A 24,133-nucleotide genomic window follows, 5' to 3' on the forward strand; every position below is an offset into this window, starting at 1 on the left:
AAAAAAAAAAAAAATTAAAAAAAATGCAGATAAAAAAACCAACAACCAAGATCCATCAATATGCTGCTCATAATAAACTCACTTAATACCTAATGACACATACAAACTGAAAGTCAGGATTAAAAAAGAGTGCACACAAACGGAGGTGAAAAAAAGCTAAGGCCGCCATAACTTACATCAAACAAACAAAACTTTAAATAAAGACTACAAGAGACAAAGAAGGACATTACATAATTAGGAAGGGATCAATTCAACAAGAGGAGGTAACAGTTTTAACAATATAGATACAACCAACATAGAGGCACATAAATATATAAATATTAACAGACCAAAAGGGAGAAATTAACAGTAATACAACAGCAGTAGGAGACTTTAACATCTTACTTACACCAACGAATATTTCATCCAGACAGAAAATCAGTAAGGGGACAGTGGCTCTGAATGACAAATTAGTGAACATAGACTTAATAGAGCTATACAGAACATTCCATTCAAAAACAGCAGAATACACATACTATTCGTGCACATGGAACATTCTCTAGAATAGATCAAGTTGGGCCACAAAACAAGTCTAAACAAATTTAAAAATATTAAAATCATATCAAGCAACTTAGGAAAGAAATAAAAAAAGATCACAGTGGAAACAAATGAAAGAGACTAAAAAATATACAAAAAAAAAATCAGTGAAACCAAGAGCTGGTTCTTTATTTTATTTTATTTTATTAATGTTTTATTCATTTCTGAGAGAAAGAGAGAGAGACAACGTGAGCCGGGGAGGGTAGAGCGAGAGGGAGACACAGAATCTGAAGCAGGCTCCAGGCTCTGAGCTATCAGCACAGAGCTTGATGCGGGGCTAGAATCCAGGAACCTGTGAGATCATGACCTGAGGCGAAGTCAGACACTAAACTGACTGAGTCACTCAGGCGCCCCAAGAGCTGGTTCTTTAAAAAGATAAACAAAATTGATAAACCTTTAGCCAGATTCATCAAGACAGAAAGAAAAACAAATAAAAACAAATTAAATAAGTTACAACCAAAATTACAGAAATACAAAGAATTATAAGGGACCACAATTATAAAAATTATACACCAACAAACTTAACAACCTAGAAGAACTAGACAAATTCCTAGAAACATACAGCTTTCCATCACTGAATCGAGAAACAGACTGATTACTAGTAACAAAATGAACAATCAAAAACTCCCAATAAACAGAAGTCCAAGACCAGAAGGCTTCACAGGTTAATTCTATGCAACATTTAAAGAGTTAATATCTATTCTTCTCTATTCCAAAAGAACAGAAGGGTAAGAAATGCTTCCAAATTCATTCTATGAGGCCAGCATTACTATGATAACAAAACCAAAGACACTACAAAAAAAGAAAATCACAGGCCAATATCCCTGATAAACACATATGCAAAAATCCTCAACAAAACATTAACAAAAGAATTCAACAATCATTAAAAGCATCATTATCATGAAAAACTGGGGTTTATTCCAGGAATGCAAGGATTGCTCAACATCCACAAATCAAGCAATGTGTTATATACCACATTAACAAAATGAAAATAAAAATCATATAATCATCTCAACAGACACAGAAAAAGTACTTGACAAAATTCACCATCCATTCATGATAAAACCTCTAATAAAGTGGGTTTAGGGAAAACATATCTAAACATAATATAAGCCACATATGATAAGCCCACAGCATAATCATCCTCAGTGGTAAAGAGCTGAAACCTTTTCTTCAAAGATCAGGAACAGAATAATGATGTCCACTTTCAATGCCATTATTCAACATAATTTTGGAAGTCCTAGCCAAAGCTATCAGACAAGAAAAATAAATAAAAGTCATCCAAGTTGGTAAGGAATAGATAAAACTGTCACTATTTACAGATGACATGATACTAGATATAGAAAACACTAAAGGCACCACCAAAAAACTATTACAACAAATAAATAAATTCAGTAAAGTTGCAGAATACAAACTTAATCTGCTGCATTTCTACATACTAGTAACAAAGTAACAGAAATAAAGAATAAAATACCTAGAAATAAAATTTAACCATGGAGGTAAAAAGACCTGTATTCTGAAAACTGTAAGCCATGGATAAAAGAAACTGAAGACAACACAAATATATGAAAAGATAAACCACACTCATGGATCGAAAGACTTAATATCATTAAAAAATCTATACTACCCAAAGTAATCTACAGATTCAACGCAATCACTATCAAAATTCCAATGGCATTTTTTAGAGAAATAGAACCAAAAAATCCTAAAATTTGTACAGAAGCACAAAGACCCCAAACAGCCAATCTTGAGTAAAAAAGACAAAGGTAAAGCATAACAATCCCAAACTTGAAACTACACTACAAAGCTATAGTAATGAAAATATTTTGGCATAGGCACAAAAAGAGACACAAAGATCAATACAATGGAATAGAGAATCCAGAAATAAGCCCACCCTCATACAAAGGAGGCAAGAATATACAATGAAGAAAAGAACATCTTCAATAAATGGTGTTCAGAAGAGTGGATAGTTTCATACAAAAGAAAAATCTGGTCACTTTCTTAACACCATGACCAAAAAAAATAAAACACAATACATAAAAAATAAGGGTGCCTCAGTGGCTCAATAGGTTAGGCCACAGACACTGACTCTCAACTTCAGCTCAAGTCATGATCTCACAATTCGTGGGACTGAGACTGGGCACTCTCTCTCTCTCTGCCCCTCTCCCACTCATGCAAAGGCATGTTCTCTCTCTGTCTCTCTCACACACACACACACAAAATAAATAAACATTTAATAATTAAAAAAATAAAAAACCCACAAACCTCAAACAAACTAAAAACCTAAATATAAAACCTGAAACTATAAAACTCCTAAAATATATGCGATAATATCCTGGACACTGGCTTTAATAATATTTTTCTGAATATGTTGCCTCTGGCAAGGGAAACAAAAGCAAACAAAAATATGCTACTGGGATTACATCAAACTAAAAGTCTTTTGCAAAGCAAAGGAAACAAACAACAAATTGAAAAGGCAACCTACTGAATGGGAAAGATACTTGTCAATGATACATCCATAAAGGGATTAGAATCTAAAATATTTAAGAACTCCTACAACGCAACACCAAAAAAAAAAGACAACCTGAATAGACATTTTAGCAAAGAAGACATACAGATGGTCAGCAGATACATGAAAAGATGCTCAATAATCATCCCTCACTAATTCCCTCACTAATCATCAGGGAAACACAAATCAAAACCACAATGAGAAATCACGTCACACCATTCAGAATGGCCAGTGATAAAATTAAAAAATAAAATAAAATAACAAGTGTTGCCAAGGATGTGGGGAAAAACAAACCCTCATGCACTATTAGTGAGATTGCAAATTGATGTAGCTGCTGTGGAAACAGTATGGAGGTTTCTCAAAAGATTAAAATTTTAAAAAACCATATAATTTAGTAATTCTACCAATGGACATTTTCCTAAGGAAAATGAAAACACTAATTTGAAAAAAACAGGTGCACCCCTTTGTTTACTGCAGCATTCTTTACAGTAGCCAAGATATGGAAGTAACCTAAATGTCCATAGAGAGATGAATGCACAAAGAAGATGTGCTATGTATAAATACTGTTCAGCCATTTAAAAAGAATGACATCTTGCTATTTGCAACAACATGGATGGAACTAGAGAGTATAATGCTGAGCAAAAAAAGTCAGCCAGAAAAAGACAAATACCATATGATTTCACTCACATGTGGAATTAAAAAATAAAAACAAATAAGCAAGGGGAAAAAAAATAAGACAGTGAGAGACAAAGTAAGAAACAGACTTTTAATTATACAGAACAAACTGAAGGTTACCAGAGGGGAGGTGAATGGGAGGGGGATGAGTTAAAAAGATGATGGGGATTAAGGAGTGCACTTGTCATGATGAGCAGAGAATGATATATGGAAGTGCTGAATTACTATATTCAACCTGAAACTAATACAACACTGTATACTGGGACACCTGTGTGGTTCAGTCAGTTAAATGTCCAACTTCAGCTCAGTTAATTATCTCAGTTTGTGGGTTCAAGCCCCGTGTCAGGGTCTGTGCTGACAGCTCAGAGCCTGGAGCCTGATTCAGATTCGATGTCTCCCTCTCTCTCTGGTCCTTCCCCCACTTATGCTCACTCGCTCTCTCTCTCTCTCTCTCTCTCTCTCAAAAATAAATAAACTTTTATATATATACCACTATATATTAACTGAAATTAAAAAAACAAACATTTTTTTAAAACAGGAGAAAGAAAAAGAAGTATCAACAAACTGAAACTCTCATAAATAATCATTACAACTTTTAAAATACTTTGGTTGTTATAGTTTACCATAACCATCTACCTGGTTTTCTGTTGGAAGCATTTCTCCTGAACTCTCAAGAACTAAGTTTTGGAGTCAAACTTACATACTGACTTTACCATGAACCAGATGTGAAACATCACAGAAGCTAAAGCCACTCAGCCTCTGCAGTTTTTTCCATGTCTAATAAGGATAAATAATAGAACGTACCTCATGGAGTTTTGTGAGATATAATTATAATGCTGTAAAATGCCTGAGATATGGCAGTTCATTAAACATTAACTATTACTGTTTTTTTTTTCTTTCTTTCATTCATTCATTCAAGTAATCTCTACACACAACATGGGGCTCAAACTCATGATCTCAAGATCAAGTCACATGCTCTTCTAACTGAGCCAGCCAGGCAACCCTCTATTACATTTTTTTTAATGGGCAAAGCTATATTTCCAAGAATGTTCATGAAGTACTACTATTCATAGTTAAAACAAAAACCAAACTGAACACTATCTAAATGCTCCACAGTAGGAAATTTGTAAAACGAGGTAGCTATGTGTACATAAATCCACTCATTTTATCTGAACAATGCTAAGTTCTATATACTAAACTGACTTTGTTGACTATATTACTAAATTCCTATGCTCTTACTGTTTGCTAGACATTTCCAATTCTGAAAGTAGAAAATCTCCCAGGCTAACTGTACTACTTAAATAAAAATCTTGCTTTTTCTTAGTTTTTTTCTTTATACATTTTAGTTGCTAGGTTGTTTGGAACATAAGAGTTTGTGATTTAAAAAAAAAAAAGAATTTGTGATTTTTCTATTTCATTAATTATTTTATCACTACATGCCCTTCTTTATTCTGTTGAGCACTTGTATTTTAACCTTAGATTCCACTTTGCCTAATACTAAAATTATACTATTTTCTTTATATTTACATTAGCCTACTTTTTTGACAACTTTTTATTTTATATTTCGTCTGAGGAATTTCTTCCATGTCAATACTAGCTATTAACTCAGCTCTCAGCAACAGTGACTATTTTTATCAACTTTCACTTTTTAAGTGAAAAAAATAGGCGTTTTTCAATACCAGAAAGTATTCTATGCTATAGCTGAATCTTTTATTGTTAAAATTGTTATCTATCTACTGCAAAAATTGTAGCTCCCCAGCAGCTGCCTACTGTTTTTAGGCATAATGCTTGATTTTCCTCTTTGGTTGATAAAGCTCCAGCTCAGGAACATTTTTATTTCTCTCTGTCTACTCCTGACTAGTTAGCAATCCACTCTAAGACAAGCATTAAGCAGTAAGAGGCAGAGCAGCCTCTTTTCATTAGGCCCAAAATACTGACAAGAGGTGAAGTTTGTGGCTGAAGCAACCCAAGGAAGCTTCACTTCCAGCGGTTCTCTTCAGGTACAAGTGCAGGGGCACTCACAACCTCAAGCACAGAGAGAAACGTACAAGGCCACTCCAATCCTACAAAGGTGAGAGGCCCCATGAGTCTTGACCGGCAAACATCTCTTTGAAAAGCAGAGTTTTAATCCTCCATGGCCTCTCCACAGGTTCCTCAGCTCTCATCTTTGCCTACTTTCTTATTTCAGTTACTGATTTGTTTACAAGTCAACTGGATAAAAATGGGAACTGTCAAGGATGTCATCTACCTCGTAGTTCTATTTTACAGATTTTCCACTCTAGCCTTTTAGCCTACATGAAATCATGCTTCCTAGTATCACTATGGGAAAAAGAGTGAAAGGGATAAAGGATTTAATTAAATGAACAAATAAAGAAAATCACTGGCCTGAGATGATTTCTTATAAAATTCATAAAAACTAAACACACAGTTTTAATTATCTGTCAATTAATCCAAATACTTCCTTCCCACCTGCTTGAGAAAAATTAAGTCCTACTTAGTAACAGAGATTTTATAATATGAAGATATTAAAAAAGAGAAAGACTCTTACCTAACTTGTGATGTATTTTATTCTCTGATAGTACTCTAGACATTTTTACTCCTGAGTCACCTGCAAAATGCAAATGATAATATCATGAACAAAGACAGTTAATTCCATGTTGAATTAAAGTGTAATAGATGGTTAATTTCAATATTAGTGTTTTAAATAAAATTGAACCTGACAATACATTATTTCTTTTCCTTTCTACTGCCAAAGAATAAAGACTAATGAAACATTTCTCTAGGTTTTGCTACAATGTATATGTCGAAAGAGCCTAACAGTTAAAAATAACAGAAAAGCAGATTTTCTATTGCTTCTGGACTTCAGGTAAAATAAGCCACATGGTAGATAAAGATACAGGATGTAATAATGAACAATTAATATGCTAATAATGTAATGCATGATCTCTGAAGTTCTAAAATAGTACAAGTATACTAAATTATCAGTGTGCCAATTAGGTCAGAATTTTCAACTTTAGTGTTACAAACAGCATCCAAACATAACTGCCATCAATTCTTTCTCTTCCTGTGCATAAATGCTGCTCTTTATCAAGAGGCAGAGTCCAATTCCCTTTTCTTTGAATCTCTGCTAACCTGTGACTTGCTTGACTAACAGAACACATCAGAAATGACATTCTGGGACTTCAAAGGCTAAGTCCTAAGAAGATATGCAGGTTCCACCTGGGTCTCTTGGAACTTCGTTATGGGAAAAGACAGACACCATATATGATGTCTGACCACTCCAAGAATGTTATGCTGTAAGGAAACCCTAGCTAACCATGTGGAAAGGCCATGTGGAGAGAAAAAGTTATACTTGGTCAGCCCCCAAGTGTTCCAGCCACCCTAAGTGCTAAATATGTAAATGAAAAACTCACCCTAGACTTCCAACCCAGTTTAAGCTTTCAAATGACTCCAGCCCTTGGGGTGCCTGGGTGGATCAGTCAGTTAAGCAAATGACTCCAGCCCCAGCAGTTTGATTTAACTCTGAATGCGTGACAGAGCCTAACTAAGTCAAGTAAACACACAGAACCATGAGAGAGAAATCAATTGCTGTATAAAGCCACTAAGTTTTAGGTGTTTGTTATGCAGCAACATGTAAATGAAACACTTAACGTCCATTAAAGATCTAAAATTTTTGATACAATTCTACACGTCATATGCAATTCCTGAAAAGTAAGTCTAAGTTTTCATTATATTCTCAAATGAGTCCATGATAGCAAAATATTGTTAAAAACGATTGAATTAGATAGTTTATAAAACTGCTAGCTTAGAAGAAACTTTAGTGATCAAAATATCTAAGCTCCCTATCCATAACAGGCAAATCTATAGAGAGCTATGGAAACCAAAAGTAGGGGCACCTGGGTGGCTCAGCTGGTTAAACATCAACTTTGACTTAGGTCAGGATCTCACAGTTAGTGAGTTTAAGTTCTGTGTTGGGCTCTCTGCTGTCAGCACAGAGCCTGGTTTGGATCCTCTATCTCCCTCCCTCTCTGCCCCATCCCCACTTGCTCATGTGCATGAACTATCCCTCGCTCCCAAAAATAAACATTTAAAAAAAAAAGAAATCAAAAGTAGACTAGTGGATGCCTTGGCACAGGAAGTTTAAGGGCTGAGAGAATGGAAGGTACCTGCTAAAGATAAAAAAATATTGGGTTTCTTTTGGGAATGATAAAAATGTCCTAGAATTTATTGTTGTATGGTGTACACCATTAAATCATATACCATAACTGGGTAAATTTTATGTTATGTGAATATCTCAATATATATCTCAAATAAAGCTGTCACAAAAAAGAAAAATCTTATTTCCCATGTAATCGCCACTAGAAAAAGCAGAGAACTAGTCACTGCTTGAAAATTCTCCCAAGGGCATCTAGGTGGCTCAGTAGGTTAAGAGTCTCATAAAGTACAGTACTCAGAAAGCCACCAAAGTGAGATCTTGCCATTTGCAACAAAAAGGATGGACTTTGAAGGTATAATGCTAAGTAAAACAAGTAGACAGAGAAAGAAAAATAACATATGATTTCACGCATATGTGGAACTTAAGAGACAAAACAAACAAAGAAAACATCAGGTACACAAGACTCTTAAATACAGAGAACAAACTGGTGGTTGCCAAAGGAGAAGTGGGTAAAGGATGAGTGAAATAGACAAGGGGGATTAAGAGAACACTTATCATGGTGAGCACTGAACAATGTATTAAAATGCTGAATCATTATATTGTATACCTGAAACTAATATAACATTGTATGTTAATTATATTTCAAATTAAAAACCAAATTCTTTAAAAGGCTAATGATAATCAATGTGTATAAACACTGATTCATACAGGCAGGGAGGAAGATGGAACAAATGTTATAAAATGCTGACAGCTATGGAAACTTGATGAAGCAGGTAGGATATTTGGGGGTAAGTTTAAAATAATAACTTAGAATATTTAATAATTTAATTAATGAGTTTAATAATTTAATTAATAAGTTTAATAATTTACAAAAAATTATCTTTAAAAAACCAGTAACAAAGAGACAACTCCTAAATTTCAACCATTAAAGAAACCTAATAAGCATGGAGACTGAGGAAAACAAGGTTACCTACAAATAAAATGAGAAATAAGTCTGCCTTTAAATTTCTACTCAGAAGCAAAAGACCAATAGCCAGCTAGTTCAAAGGTAAAAAGATTATGAATCACAATTATTTTTACTCTTCAACTGGTTGTAAAACAATAAACTCCTGGGTTCTTGCTAGCATAGATGAGCATGCCTACCAACTTTACAAAGAAGTAAGAAGTCTATCTGTTCCACATGAGATGCTGGCGAGGATGTGGAGAAACGGGCACCCTCTTACATTGTTGGTGGGAATGTAAACTGGTGCAGCCCCTCTGGGAAACAGTGTGGAGGTTCCTCAAAATATTAACACTAGAACTCCCCTAGGACCCAGCAATAGCACTGCTAGGAATTTACCCAAGGGATATAGAAATGCTGAGGCATAGGAGCACATATACCCCAATGTTCATAGCAGCACTCTCAACAATAGCCAAAACATGGAAAGAGCCTAAGTGTCCATCAACGGACGAATGGATCAAGAAGATGTGGTTTATCTATACCATGGAATACTACATGGCAATGAGAAACAATGAAATCTGGCCATGTGTAGCAACATGGATGGACCTTGAGGGTGTTATGCTGAGCGAAATAAGTCAGGCAGAGAAGGACAAATATCATATGTTTGCACGTACAGGAGGATTAGGAGGAACTTAACTGACGAACAAGGGGGAGAAGAAGGGGGGAAATGGTGGGGGAAAGGGAGAGAGGCAAACCATGAGAGACTCTTGAATGCTGACAAAAACTGAGGACTGATGGATGTAGGGGGGAGGGGGGATGGGCATGGAGGAGGGCACTCGTGGGGATGAGCACTGGGTGTTATGTGGAAACTAATTTGACAATAAACTATTTGTAAAAAAAAAAAAAAAAAAAAAAAAAGAAGTCTGTCTGTTCCAAAGTAAGTATAAATGTGTTAAGACATTTATTAAAAGAAAAAATACTGACAGAGAAAGTTAAAAACAAAAATCCAATCATATACTATTTCTAAACCACTTTAGTTCTTTAGTAAAGGCTAAGTAAAAGGATGAACAAAAATGTAAGAACAAACCAAAAGAAAGCAAGGGTCACAATATTAGACAAAACAGACTACAAAATAAAAGCAATGTCAACAGGATCAAGACGATAAATCTGACCAAAGCAGGTACCTTTCATATAAAGGCTTATATATAGCTCAGTAACCGCACTGAAATGCATGGAACAAACACTACAGGAAACAGATGCAGAAAAAAGCACACAACTGCAAGTGGAAACACTTTACTTCAATTCTAGCAGTCCTTAGCAGATTTCACAAATCACAGTAAGGCTATAAAGGGTCAAAATAACACCTAATGTAACATGTTCAATTCTAAGATCCTGTTCTTTTCTTCTAAATTTTTCCTTCTCTAGTAGTCTACAAATCAAGTAGTGACAACACCATTTTCTCAGGTGCTCAGGCAAAAAGCCTTAAAGTTGTCCCTGACATCTCTCTCTTCCCACAGCCCATCCACCACGAAATCCTGTTGATTCTACCTACGAAAATATTCAAAACCCTACTACTGCTCTCCACCTTCCACTGCTACCACCCTAGTCTAAGCAACCTCTCACTGAGATTATGAATGTCTCACAAACCAGTCTCTCTGTTTCCAACCTTACACAAGCCCCCTCAAACTCACCAGTCCCTCCCTAACACCGCAGCCACAGTAACTGTTATAGGTCTGTCATGTCTCTCCTCTGCTCAAAATCCTCCAATGCCTTACCATCTCTCTTAAGAGTAGCCAAAAATCCTTAAAATAGCCTTTAACATCCTATGTGACCTTTCATTCTTGTTGTCTCTGTGACATCTCCTACTACCTTACCTCTCTTAATCTGGTCTACCCAGTCTCCTTGGTGTTTCACCATCAGACTCATTACCATACCAGAACTTCCCTCTACCTGGGGCGTTATTTCCTCATACAGTTGCATGCTCTGCTTTCTCACCTTTTTCATATTTTGCTCAAATGATCACTTCCTCAGTAAGGTCTTTTCTGTCCATCTACCTAAAAATGTAACCATCATTTCCCACCCTAAAATCCCTGCTTTATTTTTCTACTCTCAATATCCAACAAATCATTAAGTTTTACTATCTTTTTTATTGCTTCTATCCTGGTACTCCAGGAAGTAAGCTCCAGGTGGACAGTAGTTTTGGTCAGTTTGGTTCACTACTGTATCCCTAGCCTCTAAAAGAATACATAGTAAGTAACCCAAAATACTGTATAAACATTTGAGAGTTCCATAAATATTCAAAATATATTTAAAAATTTGTATATACTTATGTTATTAACAAGATAAAAGGATATACATTTGTAAATCCATACATGTATACACAAAAAAGTAATATTCTCTTCTTTTTCAAGTACCCATGAGAGAACTATAAAATTCTTTCATGAGTTTTATGTGTTCTAAGCATACTACAGAGAATGCAAAGAAAACCTCATAAATTCAAAGAATAAATAACACAGCCAAAGTTCCCTAGAACAATGAAATGAAACTAGAAATTTAAAAAGAACATTTTAGAATAACAGCCAACATTATGTATTTAATATAAACCAGATATTAAACTAAACAAGAAAGCTATGGGACTGGAAATGATATCACCATTTTATAGATAAGGATGCTGAAGAAATTAACACTGAAATTTTTTACTCAAGACAGCATAGTAAGTAAGTGGTGGAGCTGAATTCAACCGTAGGTTCCTGACTCAGGAAACCAAGATCCTGACTAATATATTCTTTTAAAAAACATTCCTGGGTCAAAGAAAAAAAAATCATAGTGATTTAGGGTATACTACAATAAGAACACACTTAAAAAGCTATAAAATTGAGGCACCTGGGTGGCTCAGTTGATTAAGCGTCCAACTTTGGCTCAGGTCATGATCTCACCATTTGTGGGTTCAAGCCTGGCATCGGGCTCTGTGCTGACAGCTAGCTCAGAGCCTGAAGCCTCCTTCAGATTCTGTATCTCCCTCTGTCTCTGACCCTCCCCTGCTCACGCTGTCTCTCTCTCTCAGAAATAAATAAAAAACATTAAAAAATTTTTTTAAAAATTAAAAAAAAAGCTATAAAATTAAGCCAAAACTATACTTAGGAAAATTCACTGTTTTTTATTTTTTATCAAATAAAAAGTAGAAAAATAAATATAGAAAGCATTCAACTTAGAGGAGAAAAATAATAAAATAAATCTAAACACAGGGAGAAAAAAACAATTTAAAAGGAAAAAGAAAGGGGGCTCCTTGCTGTCTCAGTCAGCAGGGCATCTCTTAATCTAGAGGTTATAGGTTTGAGACCTACAATGGGTATAGAGATTACTTAAAAATAAAATCTTTAAAACAAAATTTCTACCTTTCTATAGAAAGGAAATTAAAAGGAAAAAGACTAAGTGAATTAGGAAAGAAAAAAATAGTATAACAGATTATATTCCAGGCAAACATTCTTTAGAAGCATAAAAAATTACAAAATGATTAACAGGCATTTAAAAAACTTTATTATGGAAAGTTTCATAAACATTTAAAAAAAGGTAAAATGGTATAATGAAACTGATATACCCATTATACAGCTTCAGTAATCAATACATGGCTAATCTTGCTTCATTTATACCCTTATCAGCTTAACATTTTTAAATACTAGAGCAGATATCTTAAGTATTAATTATTTCATTATGTTCTCTACCTCAAAGAAAGGATTGTCATTCTGTCATTCTTTCTCTTTCTTTCCCTTCCTCTCTCACCTGGGTGTAAGGTCTTACAAATCTTTAAACATAGAGTAAGGCTCTTAAGAGTAAGTACTCAATACACATTTGCCATTAATGATAATTTATATAAAATATAGCACACTGTAATCTGTACACATATTGCCAGAAATATCAAGAGAGTAGACAATAAACAACTTACCTAAACTGTCCTGAACTTCCTTATCATCCACATCAGAATTATTCTTTCCAGATGTTAAATAATTCTTGAGCCTGAAAGGTCCACTTTAACATAAAAAAGTAAACCATAAAATTTGTGCCTTTATAATAGATATATTTAATTATCTATCTTATGGACATTTTTCTCCTAAAACTGCCAAACTTTTCTATCTTATAAAACCAATAGTGATGTTATAGGTCACCAAGAATATACTCACATGCTGCATAAAACAAAGAATCTATACTCCTACAGCTGTCAGTCAGGACAAATACTGAATTCTATAACCTTTTAAACTAACTCACGGAATAGTTACAGAGAGAGAGGCAGGCAAACCATAAGACACTCTTAAATACAGAGAACTAACTGAGGGTCGATAGTTGGTGAGGAGAAGAGGGGAAAATGGGTGATGGGCATTAAGGAAGGCACTTGTTGGGATGAGCACTGGGTGTTGTATGTAAGCGATGAATCACAGGAATCTACCCCCAAACCCAAAAGCACACTGTACACACTGTATGTTAGCCAATTTGACAAAAAAATAACATAACAAACATAACATAAAATTTTCTAGAAGCCACATTTAAAAATTAATAAATAAGTAAATAAAAATAAACCAACTCATGGATCAGCTAATAAATTTTTAGTCCACTCAGCATCTCTTGATAAAAATAAAATTATAAAAAGTAAAGCTAGAAATAAATCAGCTTATTTTAATTTAAAAATACAGCCAAAAACAAGTAGAATTTAAAATATTTAAATTTAAAACTTGCTCAGAAATGATTCAGCTATTCCCGTCCCAGGTTCCTTTCCTCTATTATGAACACAGAATTAGGCGTAGTAGTAATAACCCAAATAGTAAAGAAATCTTAGTCATCCCTGAAAAGTCTTAAGAATGTTATAATTTAGGGGCACCTGGGTGGCTTAGTCGGTTAAGTGTCCGACTTTCGCTTAGGTCATGATCTCGCGGTTCGTGGGTTCGGGCCCCGCGGCAGGCTCTGTGCTGACTGCCAGCTCAGAGCCTGGAGCCTGTTTCAGTCTGTGACTCCCTCTCTCTCTGACCCTCCCGTGCTCACGCTGTCTCTCTCTCTCTCCTCTAAAAATAAATAAAAACATTAAAAAAAAAAAAAAAAGAATGTTATAATTTAGCATTCCTTCATTTTAAAGACGGTATATGACTTCAGATACCTATAGTAGGTTAATTTGGTTTGTTCAGGAAGTATGCTTGTTTTAAATACCTACAAATTCTTAAATACTTCTCTTTTCAACAGAGAGAGCTTATTGTCCTTTCCTTGAATGTGGTCTGAATTTAATGACTTGTTTCTAACAAACAGAACAAAGTTGAAGTAAAAGTGTGCAACTTCAGAGACTAGGTTATTAAAAGACACTATGACCTCCATCATGGTCACACAGTCTCCTGGATCACTTGCTTTGTTGACAGCCAGCTGTCATATTCAACAGCCCCATGGAGAGGGCCACATGACAAGGAAGGCCTGTAGCTAACAACTGTGGAAACAAACTACCCTATAAGCAAACTACCCTATAAGCAAATCCTTTAGTTATAGTCAAACCTTCAAAGGACTGCACACCAGACAGATATCTTGAATGCTACATCTCATGAAAATCCCTGAGCCAGAACTACACAGCTAAGGCTATCCTAGACTTCTAGGCCACAGAAACTATGAAACAATAAATATTTTGCAAACCACTAATAAAGGTTGGGGTTATTTGTTACACAGCAATGAGTAACCAATATAGTAAATAAATCCAGTTATCCTTAGAACACATGCATACCTTCTTTCCAAAACTGAAGTCTTAGGCTCTCCAGAATCCAAGTTAGACTCTGCGAGTGTCTTGCATGTAAATCCCTTGATTTGAGACTTTGGATGAAAATTCTGTGTAGTCATACTATCTTGATCCTTTGAGTTTCTTGTACCTCTGTGAATATATATGTAAAGTGAGAAACTGTTTACATTTCTCCATAAAACATTTCTTCCAGACACATTATACAATGAGGAGATAATATAATATTGGTTGTAACAAATATCAGATAAACCTATTCAGGTCCTAGGACTTATAATTAGTCTAGGGAGAAAATGATTCTAGGATCTGCGAAGAAAAATTCTGCTAAAAAAATGGTATAGACCTGACCTAAGTAAGATGGAAGTGATGACAGGAGAACACCCGGAGACATTACCTACAGGCAGTATATGAACCACACAGTTCATCTATCATGGTTTTTTCAAAAATCCACAAACAACTTTAGTTGTTTTCTTTGATAGCCCTAGTCACCCTACTGAGGAACAGCAGGGTGTTCAGGGGGACTCTTTATTTAAAAAAATTTTTTTTAATGTTTTATTTATTTCTGAGAGAGAGAGGTAGCATGAGCAGGGGAGGGTCAGAGAGAGTGGGAGACAGCAGAATTGGAAGCAGGCTCCAGGCTATGAGCTAGCTGTCAGCACAGAGCCCAACGAGGGGCTCGAACCCATGAACTGTGGGATCATGACCTGAGCCGAAGTGGGACGCTTAACCGACTGAGTCACCCAGGCGCCCCAAGAGGGACTCTTCAATAGCTACTAGCTAATTATATGGCATCTATTCCCAGACAGCATAATTTCTCTTCTCTCACATTTCTCTTATAAGTCTTATGCTTTAATTTGTTTCTTGACTCAGTCTACCAGCCTACTCTTATCATATGTGAGAAAATAATTTTACATACAGCATAACTAAAGAGCACGCAAACTTTTAAGATTAACATTTGATAGTTTACTTCTGATGGTTCTACTCTCTCTCCAGATCCTACCACAGAATCAGAAGAAATAAAAGGGATTATAAGAGAATCCTATGAACAATCATACGTCAATAAATTAGATAGAATAAATTCCTAAAGACACACAATTACCGAAACTAAGTCAAGAAGAAATAATCTCAAAAGACCTATAACAAGAGAATGAATCAGTAATCAAAAGTTGTTGAGACATATGGGGCACCTGGGTGGCTTAGTCGGTTAAGCATCCGACTTTCGCTTAGGTCATGATCTCACGGTTCGTGGGTTCAAGCCCCGCATCGGGCTCTGTGCTGACTGCCAGCTCAGAGCCTGGAGCCTGTTTCAGTCTGTGACTCCCTCTCTCTCTGACCCTCCCCTGCTCACGCTGTCTCTCTCTCTCTCCTAGAAATAAATAAAAAATATTAAAAAAAAAAAAAAGCTGTTGAGCCATATAAATATAATTATACATACATCATGACCAAATGGGATTTACACCACAGATGCATTTTGGTCTAACATCTGAAAACCAGTTAATGAAATACATCACATCAATAATAATAAACATTACAGAACCATATCAATAGATGTAAAAAAAAAAAAACCCATTTAACAAAATCCAACATGTTTTTATGATAAAAGCACTCAACAAACTAGGATTGGAAGGGAACTGCCTCAACGTGATAAACAGTATCTATGAAAAACCTACAGCTAGCAACATACTAAATGGTGAAAGATTGCATGCTTGCCTCCTAAGATTTAGGACCCACACAAATTCAGTATTGCCACCTCTATTAAACATTGTACTATAGATTTTAGCCAGAGCAATTAGGCAGTATAAAATTAATAAAATACTGGAAAGGAAGAGGTAAAACTATTCACAAATGACATGATTTCTGTAATCAGAGGATCTTACAAAATCCACCAAAAAGCTATCAAAACTAATAAATGACCTCAGCAAGGTTGCAGAATATAAGCTAAATATAAAAACTAATTATAGGTGCACCTGGATGGTTCAAGTCGGTTGGGCACCTGACTCTTGGTTTCAGCTCAGGTCATGATCTCACAGTTCATGATATCAAGCCCCATGTGTAGCTCTATGCTGATAGCATGGGGCCTACTTGGGATTCTCTCTCTCCCTCTCTCTGCACATCCCCTGCTCATGCACGCGGTCTCTCTCTCTCTCTCTCTCTCTCACTGTCTCTCGAAATAAATAAACTTAAAAAAAAACCCAAATGTACTTCTATAAACTTAACAATGAACATCCAAAAATAAAATTTAAAAAGCAATTTCAGGGGCATCTAGGTAGCTCAGTCGGGTAAGCGTCCGACTTCGGCTCAGGTCATAATCTCATGATTCATGCGTTCGAGCCCCGTGTTGGGCTCTGTGCTGACAGGTAGCTAAGAGCCTGGAGCCTGTCTTTGGATTCTGTGACTCCCTCTCTCTCTGACCCTCCCCTGCTCATGCTGTCTCGATCTTTCTCTCAAAAATAAATAAAACACTTAAAAAATTTTTTTTAAATAAAAAAAGCAATTTCATTCACAATAGCATCGAAAGGAATAAAATGCTTAGAAATGAACTTAACAAAAGTGTGAAACTTATGCTCTGAAAACATTGTCGAAATAAGTTAAAGACCTCAAGAAATGGAAAGGCATTCCATGTTCATGGATCAAGAGAGTTAGTGTTAAAATGGCAATATCCCCCAAACTGAAATACAGATTCAATGCAATCCCTATCAGATTCTCAAATGGTATCTTTGTAGAAATTGACATGCTGATTCTAAAATGTATATGGAATTGCAAGGAACCCAGAATAGCCAAAACAATATGAAAAGGAAGAATAAAGAGGACTTAAACCTCTTGATCTCATATCTTATCAAAGCAATGGTAATAATCAAGACAGTATCATACTGGACCAAGAACTGATATACAGATTAAGAGAAAAAAACTGAGAATCAACAAAGGAACTCATATATGATTCTCAATAATGGTGCCAAGACAATTCAATGGGGGGAAATGTAGTCTTTTTGACAAACAATTATGGAACAACTGGATAGTCACATGCAAAAGAATAAAGTTGAACCCTTCAAAGAATATATAAAAATTAACTCAAAATGGATCAAAAACATAAACATAGGAAAAACAAAGAAAAGATAATGACAAATCTTCGTGAACTTGGATTCTTAGATATGACACCAAAAGTATAAGCAACAAAAGGATAAAACAGATTGGACCTTATGAAAATAAAAAAAGCCTTAGTGCTTCAAAGGACACCATTACAAAGCAAAAAGACAACCCACAGAGTAGGAGAAAATCTGCAAATTACTTATCTGACAAGAGACTTGTATCCAACATATATAAAGACCTCTTACAACACAATAAAAAAAATTAAAAATTAGGCTGAATAGAATTTTCTCTAAAGATATGCAAATGGCCAATAAACAAATGAAAAGACGCTCAACATCATTAATTATCTGGGAAGTGAAAATGGAAACCATAATGAAATACCACTTTCATACCAACTAGGATGGCTAGCATCAAAGTCAGAGAACAACAACTGTTGGCAAGAGTGTAGAGACACTGGAAACCTCATACAGGGCTGGTAGGAATGCAACATGGTACAGATACTTTGGGAAACAATCTTGCAGTTACTCAAAACAATTTAAATACAGTTACTATATGGCTCAGCAACTCCATTCCTGGGTATATATCCAAGAGAAATGAAAACACATGTTCACATAGAAACCTGTACACAAATGTTTATACCAGCAATATTCATTAAGAGTCAAATGGTGGAAATGACTCAAATGTCTTATCAATGAATGAAAAATAAACAAAACCTGGTATAACCATAAAACAAAACATTATTTGGTCATAAAAAGTAAAAAATACTGATACAAACTACAACATGAATGACACTACTTGAAAATAACCAAAAGAAAGAAGTCAGTATAAAAAATTCATACTATATTTCATTCAGTCAGATGAAAATTCAAAATGTAGAGAAATCTATACAGATAGAAAATAGATTAGTGGTTGCTTAGGGCAGTGGGAGAGGGAAATAGGGAAATGATAACTAACGGGTACTGGCTTCTTTGTGAAGTGCTGAAAATGCTCTAAAATTGACTGTGTGGTTTGCACCTATCTATGAATATACTAAAAAAACATTGAACTGTACATATTTCATGAGTGAACTCTAGAGTATGGGGAGTACCATTCATTCTCATTGTACATAAGAGATAAGGTTTGTTATGGGAATACTAGCTCAGATTTTAAAACTCAATGTAAACCAACTTTTTATCTTAACATTTCTCTCAACCTGTAAGTCAGTCTCATCTGCTTTGTTTAATAAAACTTTATTTTTATTATTTATACACTCAAGTAAAAACAACTGGACTACTAGTTAGAAGCCCTAGTTATCTAATGACATGCTATTTAATCTATGTAGACCCTTCTCATATGTAAAATTGGAGCTAACGTGTGTCCTATCCACCTCTCATGAATCTTATGCAAATAAATGATACTAGAAACAAGATGATATAAATATGGAAATCTGATAAAAGACAGAGAGGTCATTACAATCACTGGGGGGAAATATACCATTCAATAAACACCTACACAGGGAAAAGAAAATTTTAATTTCCTATTTCACATCAAACACAAAAAAAATTACAGATGGTTTAAAGAAGTAAATATAAAAAAGCAAGTTAAAGTTGTTGGAAAAAATACAGAAAAACAGATCCCTATGACCTTGGAGTCAATTAAAAAAGCAAATGTTCAAACACTGAAAGGCTAATTCTACCACAGCTGACCCCTGAATAACACAGGTTTAAAGTGCCAAGGTCCACACATAAGCCATTTTTTCCCAATGAATACAATAGTGTGAATGATTTTTCTCTTCCTTATAATTTTCTGAGTAACACTTCTTCTCTAATTTACTCTAAGAATACAGCATATAATATATGTAAAGAACAAAATATTATTAATCAATTGTTCATGCTTTAGTAAGGTTTCCAGTCAAACCTGGAAAGTTATTAGTAGTTAAGCTTTGGAGGGGTCAAAAGTTACAAGCAAATTTCTGACTGTGTAGGGGTCAGTGCCCCTAACTCCCATGGAGTTAATTAAATTAATTAAATAATTAAAATTATGTCTTCTGTATGAAAGACACAAATACACGTGACCTTTTAAGGATTAAAAGCCAAAATAGATGAAGAGTTCCTAAAAATCAATTCCAGAAAAATATAATATTGGTCAAGCAATTTACAAAGAGACAGTCTATTTAAACATGAGCAAGGGAGGCCTGGTGGCTCAGATGGTTAAGTATCCAACTCTTGGTTTCGGCTCAGGTCATGATCTTGCAGGTTCATGAGTTTGAGCTCCACATGAGGCTCTGCGCTTGCAGTGTGAAGCCGGCTTGGATCCTCTCTTTCTGTCCCTCTGCTCCTACCCCACGTGCAATATCTCACTCAAAATAAAAAAACTTAAAAATTTTTTCTAAAAAACAAAATAAAAATGAGCAAGAAACAAGAGATATTTAACTATTTAATTTCACTAATAATTAGGCAAATGCAATCAAATCCAGAGATACACATTATACTGACCAATAATAACAACTCTAGGCAACATATTCTGGTGAGAACACAGAGCATTAAGAATTCTTACAGCTTGCGAGCTCTTCTGTCCACAGGTCCTGTCCCATGCTTTAATAATTAAGTCACCTTTTTGTACTAAAGACCTCTTCCAGAATTTTTTCTTCATCATTGGCTCCGGACCCCATGAATCCTGCACCATGGCCTCCAAACTTCATCAGGCAAGGGCTACCTCAAGAAACAAGCCTAAGTACACATGGTGGAGGGTCCCTATTACCACTACGAGTAGGGAAATAAAATACCAAAGTCTCAACAAGAGAAACCAAGAGACACCATTCAAAGAACACTTCCTGAAGAGACAGGCCCTGGACAGTCAAAGAGCTGTCTTTAATACAGCAGAACCTGCAGGGGGAGAGTGCATAACAAGCTTTTAAAATTAACAAGATATAGAAAGCTAACCAAAATAATGAAACAGAAGAACTCTCCTCCAAAGAAATTCCAGGAAGAAATGACAGATAAAGAACTGCTCAAAACAGATATAAGCAACACAACTGAACAATAATTTAGACAATAGTCATAAAATTAATTGCTGGGCTTGAAAAAGGCATGGAAGACATCAGAGAAACTACTGCTACGAAGACTATGGAGCTTAAAAATAGTTGTGATGAATTTAAAAATGCTATAAATGAGATACATAATAAAATAGTGGTGTCCACTGCATGGATTGAAGCAGCAGAAAGGAGAATAAGTGACTTAGAAGACACAATTATAGAAAAAGAGGAAGCTGAGAAAGAGATAAACTGATCTCAAAAGGAGAATTCGAGAGCTCAGCGATAAAATCAAACGGAACAATATCCGTATCACAGGAATTCCAAAAGAGGAAGAGAGAGAAAGGTGCTGAAGGAGTCCTTGAACAAATTATAGCAGAGAACTTCCACAATATGGAGAAGGAAACAGGCAGTGAAATCCAAGAGGCACAGAGAACTCCCCTCAGACGTAACTAATCCATCTTCTGCATGACATATCATAATGAAACTGGCAAAATATAAGGACAAAGAGAGAATTTTGAAAGCAGCTAGGAGAAAAGGGCCCTAAGATACAAAGGTAGACCTATCAGAGTGGTGACAGACCTATCTACTGAAACTAGGCAGGCCAGAAAGGAATGGCAGGAAATCTTCAATGTAAGGAACAGGAAAAATATGCAGCTAAGACTCCTCATCCAGCAAGCCTGTCATTCAGAATAGGAGGGATAAAAGTCTTTCCAAATAAACAAAAACTGAAAGAATTCGTCACCACTGAACCACCCCACAAGAAATCCTGAGGGGGACTCTACGAGGGAAATGTTGCAAGGAACGCAAAGTGCCAGAGATACCTCCACAAGCATGAATCCCACAAAGAACACAATGACTCTAAACCCATATTTTTCAATAATAACACTGAATGTAAATGGGCTGAATGATCCAATCAAAAGACATAGGGTGGCAGAATGGATAAAAAAAAAAATTCCATCTATTTGCTGTCTACAAGAAACTCATTTTAGACTTGAGGACACCTTCGGATTGAAAGTAAGGGGATGGAGAAATATCTATCATGCTACTGGAAGTCAAAAGAAAGCTGGAGTAGCTATATTTATATCAGACAAACTGGAATTTAAAGTAATGACAGTAACAAGGGATGAAGAAGGGCATTATATAATAATTACAGGGTCCTAATTACATCAGGAAGAGCTAACAATTATAATTGTCTACACAACAAATATGGGAGCACCTAAATATATAAAACGATTAATCACAAACAGAAGCAATCTTATGGATAAGAATGTGCTAATAGCAGGGGACATTAATACTCCACTTACAGCAACAGATAGATCAACTAGACAGAAAATCACTAAAGAAACAATGAACTTCAATGACACATTGGACCAGCTGGATTTGACAGATATATTGAAAACTCTACATCCTGAGGCCATGGAATTCACTTCCTTCTCAAGTGCACATGGCACATTCTCCAAAATAGATCACACACTGGGACATAAAGCAGCCCTCAATAAATATAAAAGAATTGACATCATACCATGCACACTTTCAGATCACAATCCTATGAAACTTGAAATCAATCACAGGAAGAAGTCTGGAAAACCTCCCAATACATGGAGGTTAAACACCCTACTGAAGAACGAATGGGACAATCAGGCAATTAGAGAAGAAATTTAAAAGTATATGGAAACAAATGAAAACGAAAACACAACAATCCAAAGGATGCAGTAAAGGCAGTCCTAAGAGGAAAGTACATTGCATACCAGGCCTATTTCAAGAAATTAGAGAAAGGACTAGTACAAAATCTAACAGTGCACCTAAAAGAACTAGAGGGAGAGCAACAAGAGCACCCCAAACCCAGTAGGAGAAGAGAAATAATAAAAATCAGGGCAGAAATGAACATTATAGAAACCAAAAAAACAGTTGAACAGATCGATGAAACCAAGAGTTGGTTTTTTGAAAAAACAAACAAAATTGACAAACCTCTAGCCAGGCTTCTCAAAAAGAAGAGAGCACTCAAATACACAAAATCATGAATGAAAAAGGACTTATTACAACCAACGCCTCAGAAATACAAGCAATTATCAGGGAATACTATGAAAAATTATATGCCAACAAACAAGACAACTTAGAAGAAATGGACAAATTCCTTAAACACACACTCACTACCAAAAATTCACATGGGAAGAGACAGAAAAGCTGAACAGACCCATAATGAGTGAAGAAATCGAATCAGTGATCAAAAATCTCCCAACAAATAAGAGCCCTGGACCTGATGGCTTCCCTGAGGAATTCTACCAGGCATTTAAAACAGAATTAATACCCATTCTTCTCAAGCTACTCCAAAAAATAGAAACCGAAGGAAAAGTTCCGGACTCATTTTACTAAGCCAGCATCACTTTGATTCTCAAGCCAGACAGAGACCCAGCAAAAAAAAAGAACTACAGGCCAATATCCTTGATGAATATGGATGCAAAAATCCTCAAAGAGATACTTGCAAATCGAATGCAACAGCACATAAAAAGAATTATCCACCAAGATCAAGTGGGATTCATTCCTGGGTTACAAGGCTGGTTCAGTATCTGCAAATCAATCAATGTGATACATCACATTAACAAATTAAAAAAGATTAAAAAAGATATGATCCTGTCAATAGATGCAGAAAAAGCATTTGACAAAATACAGCATCCCTTCTTAATAAAGACCCTAGACAAAGTCGGGATAGAAGGAACTTACTTAAACATCATAAAAGGCATCTATGAGAAGCCCTCAGCTAACATCCTCCTCAAAGGGGAAAAACTGAGAGCTTTCCCTGAGATCAGGAACACGACAGGGATGTCCACTCTCACCACTGTTGTTTAACATAGTGCTGGAAGTCCTAGCATCAGCAATCAGACAACAAAAGGAAATAAAAGGCATCAGAACTGGTAAAGAAGAAGTCAAACTCTCACTTTTCGCAGACGACATGATACTCTACATAGAAAAACCGACAGACTCCACCAGAAGCCTACTAGAACTGATCCAAGCAAAGTTGCAGGGTACAAAATCAATGTACAGAAACTGGTTGCATTTTTATACACCAACAATGAAGCAACAGACAGGGAAATCAAGAAACTGATCCCCTTCACAATGGCACAAAAAACCATAAAACACCTAGGAATAAACCTAACCAAAGATATGAGATCTATATGATGAAAACTATAGAAAACTTATGAAGGAAACTGAAGAAGACACAAAGAAATGGAAAAACATTCCATGCTCATGGGTCAGAGAAATAAACATCATTAAAATATCAATACTACCCAAAGCAATCTACACATTCAATGCAATCCCAATCCAAATTGCACCAGTGCAAAGCTAGAACTATCCTAAAATTTGTATGGAACCACAAAAGATCCCAAATAGCCAAAGTAATATTGAAGAAGAAAGTCAAA

At 35.5% G+C, this 24,133-nt stretch overlaps 1 protein-coding gene across 4 annotated transcripts in view; it reads right to left on the bottom strand.

The window, feature by feature from the left end:
• The window catches only part of CENPC (centromere protein C), a 96,414-nt gene that overhangs the window by 28,487 nt on the left and 43,794 nt on the right, over positions 1-24,133 (bottom strand). For 3 of the 4 annotated variants that reach the window (XM_039222045.1, XM_039222043.1, XM_039222046.1), the window contains 3 exons: positions 14,606-14,749; positions 12,800-12,882; positions 6,309-6,368 (listed from right to left, as the gene is read on the bottom strand). In XM_039222045.1, coding sequence (XP_039077976.1) covers positions 6,309-6,368; positions 12,800-12,882; positions 14,606-14,749 — 287 coding nt within the window. The remainder of the gene's footprint in view (positions 1-6,308; positions 6,369-12,799; positions 12,883-14,605; positions 14,750-24,133) is intronic. The other variant, XM_039222044.1, reaches the window with a different exon arrangement.

Source organism: Hyaena hyaena, unplaced genomic scaffold, assembly GCF_003009895.1.
Source record: "Hyaena hyaena isolate Hyena2069 unplaced genomic scaffold, ASM300989v1 scaffold_1052, whole genome shotgun sequence".
Taxonomy (NCBI): Eukaryota; Metazoa; Chordata; class Mammalia; order Carnivora; family Hyaenidae; genus Hyaena; species Hyaena hyaena.